Below are 1,453 nucleotides of genomic sequence, written 5' to 3' on the forward strand. Positions count from 1 at the left end.
TGACATATCTCTCCAGACACTTTATCCTCGTAATTTTACGACTATATGCTTGTAATGTTATGACTTTATTCCTGTAATTTTATGACTTTATTCTCATAATGTTATGACTTTATTCTAGTAATATTATGACTGTTATTTTTGCGACTTTATTCTCATAATGGTACGACTTCATTCTGGAAATAGAAAGAAAAAAATCTGTAGCCTGGCCCTAATACTCCGTCATAGTACCTCTGGTGTTCAATTAGATATAAACTAAGAGGCACCAAATATGGACATTTTATATTAGATGGTAAGAAGCAGTTATTAGCTGCTTGTAAATAAACACACCAAAATTAGAAAAATGTATTACTTTTGGGAAGTTTTCTTGTTCCTGTGCAATTCTTGACTATTTTTTTTTTTTTTTTTTGCTAGAATATTTTTTTTTTCAAATGTGTTTCCACTACAGGGAAATATTATATGGAAATAAGTACTTTAAAGTAAATAATTTCTGGCAGCATCATGAAATAATGACCCTTCATTAGGAATCAAAGTAAAGCAGCTCTCTGATTTCTTGATATAATCCTATGTTTGAAACAAACAGAAAGATTTTTCTCTTTCTTCATGCAGCCAAAAACACAACGTGGCGAGTTGCACTGAAAGGGTTAATGCTGCTTGAATCTATAACTGGGGGGTTTAAAATAAAGGAAAATAAAGATTAATCAGATATCCTGTTTGGAGTTAAGCTGATTCCTGATGCATTATTTCTGCTTTAGGCATTTGTTTGGAAAGTGGGTCAGAGGCGGTCCACTCATCAGCAGCACATCACCCTGATCCGGGCTGATCACCAAGTGTTTGGGCCAACACTAATCCATCAGGTCGCCAGCTGGGTCACTGACCCACCAGATGCTGTCTTCTTGGCTTAAAATTGGCTCATTTCTTTAATTTATTAATCCTAATCTTAGTTTTCCCTCAGGATCTATGCTGGCTTCCAATCTAACTTTCCTTCTTAAAAACCTGTTAAAACCTCCTAAGAACACAGAGATAAACATCAGACGAAGGTTATTAATAATCATGAGGTGTCATTCGAAAAACCAAATTCCCCGATGGTGACTGTGAGGACTTTCTGATATGAGGAAGAAGCAACCAGTGATGCTGGGGTTACCATGATGGTCTCTGGCAAACAGTCAGCAGGTCTGAGTTCTCCTCTGGAGACCATTTCTGCTCAGAGCCGTTCTTATCGGTCAAAGTTCTTTTCTGATTTATTGTTCAGGGTTATTTTCTGACCTTCTGGTTAAAAATAAACTCTAATAAACCAGACTAATTATGTTTATGCTTGTTAAGTGTTTAATACATTTAATAAAATGAGGTTGAGGATAAATGACAATGTAAAAGTCTGTAACAACATGAAGTTAAAGTATATTTTCTCCTGTAACTTTTATTCACAGCAAAACATCTGTAGTCCAAGGTAAGATCC

General features: G+C 35.3%; 1 protein-coding gene across 1 annotated transcript in view; it reads left to right on the top strand.

Moving 5' to 3' along the window:
- The window catches only part of atp6ap1l (ATPase, H+ transporting, lysosomal accessory protein 1-like), a 20,584-nt gene that overhangs the window by 12,015 nt on the left and 7,116 nt on the right, over nucleotides 1–1,453 (top strand). Inside the window, exon 2 of the mRNA XM_015395432.1 lies at nucleotides 1,425–1,444. Coding sequence (XP_015250918.1) covers nucleotides 1,425–1,444 — 20 coding nt within the window. The remainder of the gene's footprint in view (nucleotides 1–1,424; nucleotides 1,445–1,453) is intronic.

Source organism: Cyprinodon variegatus, unplaced genomic scaffold (genome assembly GCF_000732505.1).
Source record: "Cyprinodon variegatus isolate N-32 unplaced genomic scaffold, C_variegatus-1.0 Scaffold740, whole genome shotgun sequence".
NCBI classification, from domain to species: domain Eukaryota; kingdom Metazoa; phylum Chordata; class Actinopteri; order Cyprinodontiformes; family Cyprinodontidae; genus Cyprinodon; species Cyprinodon variegatus.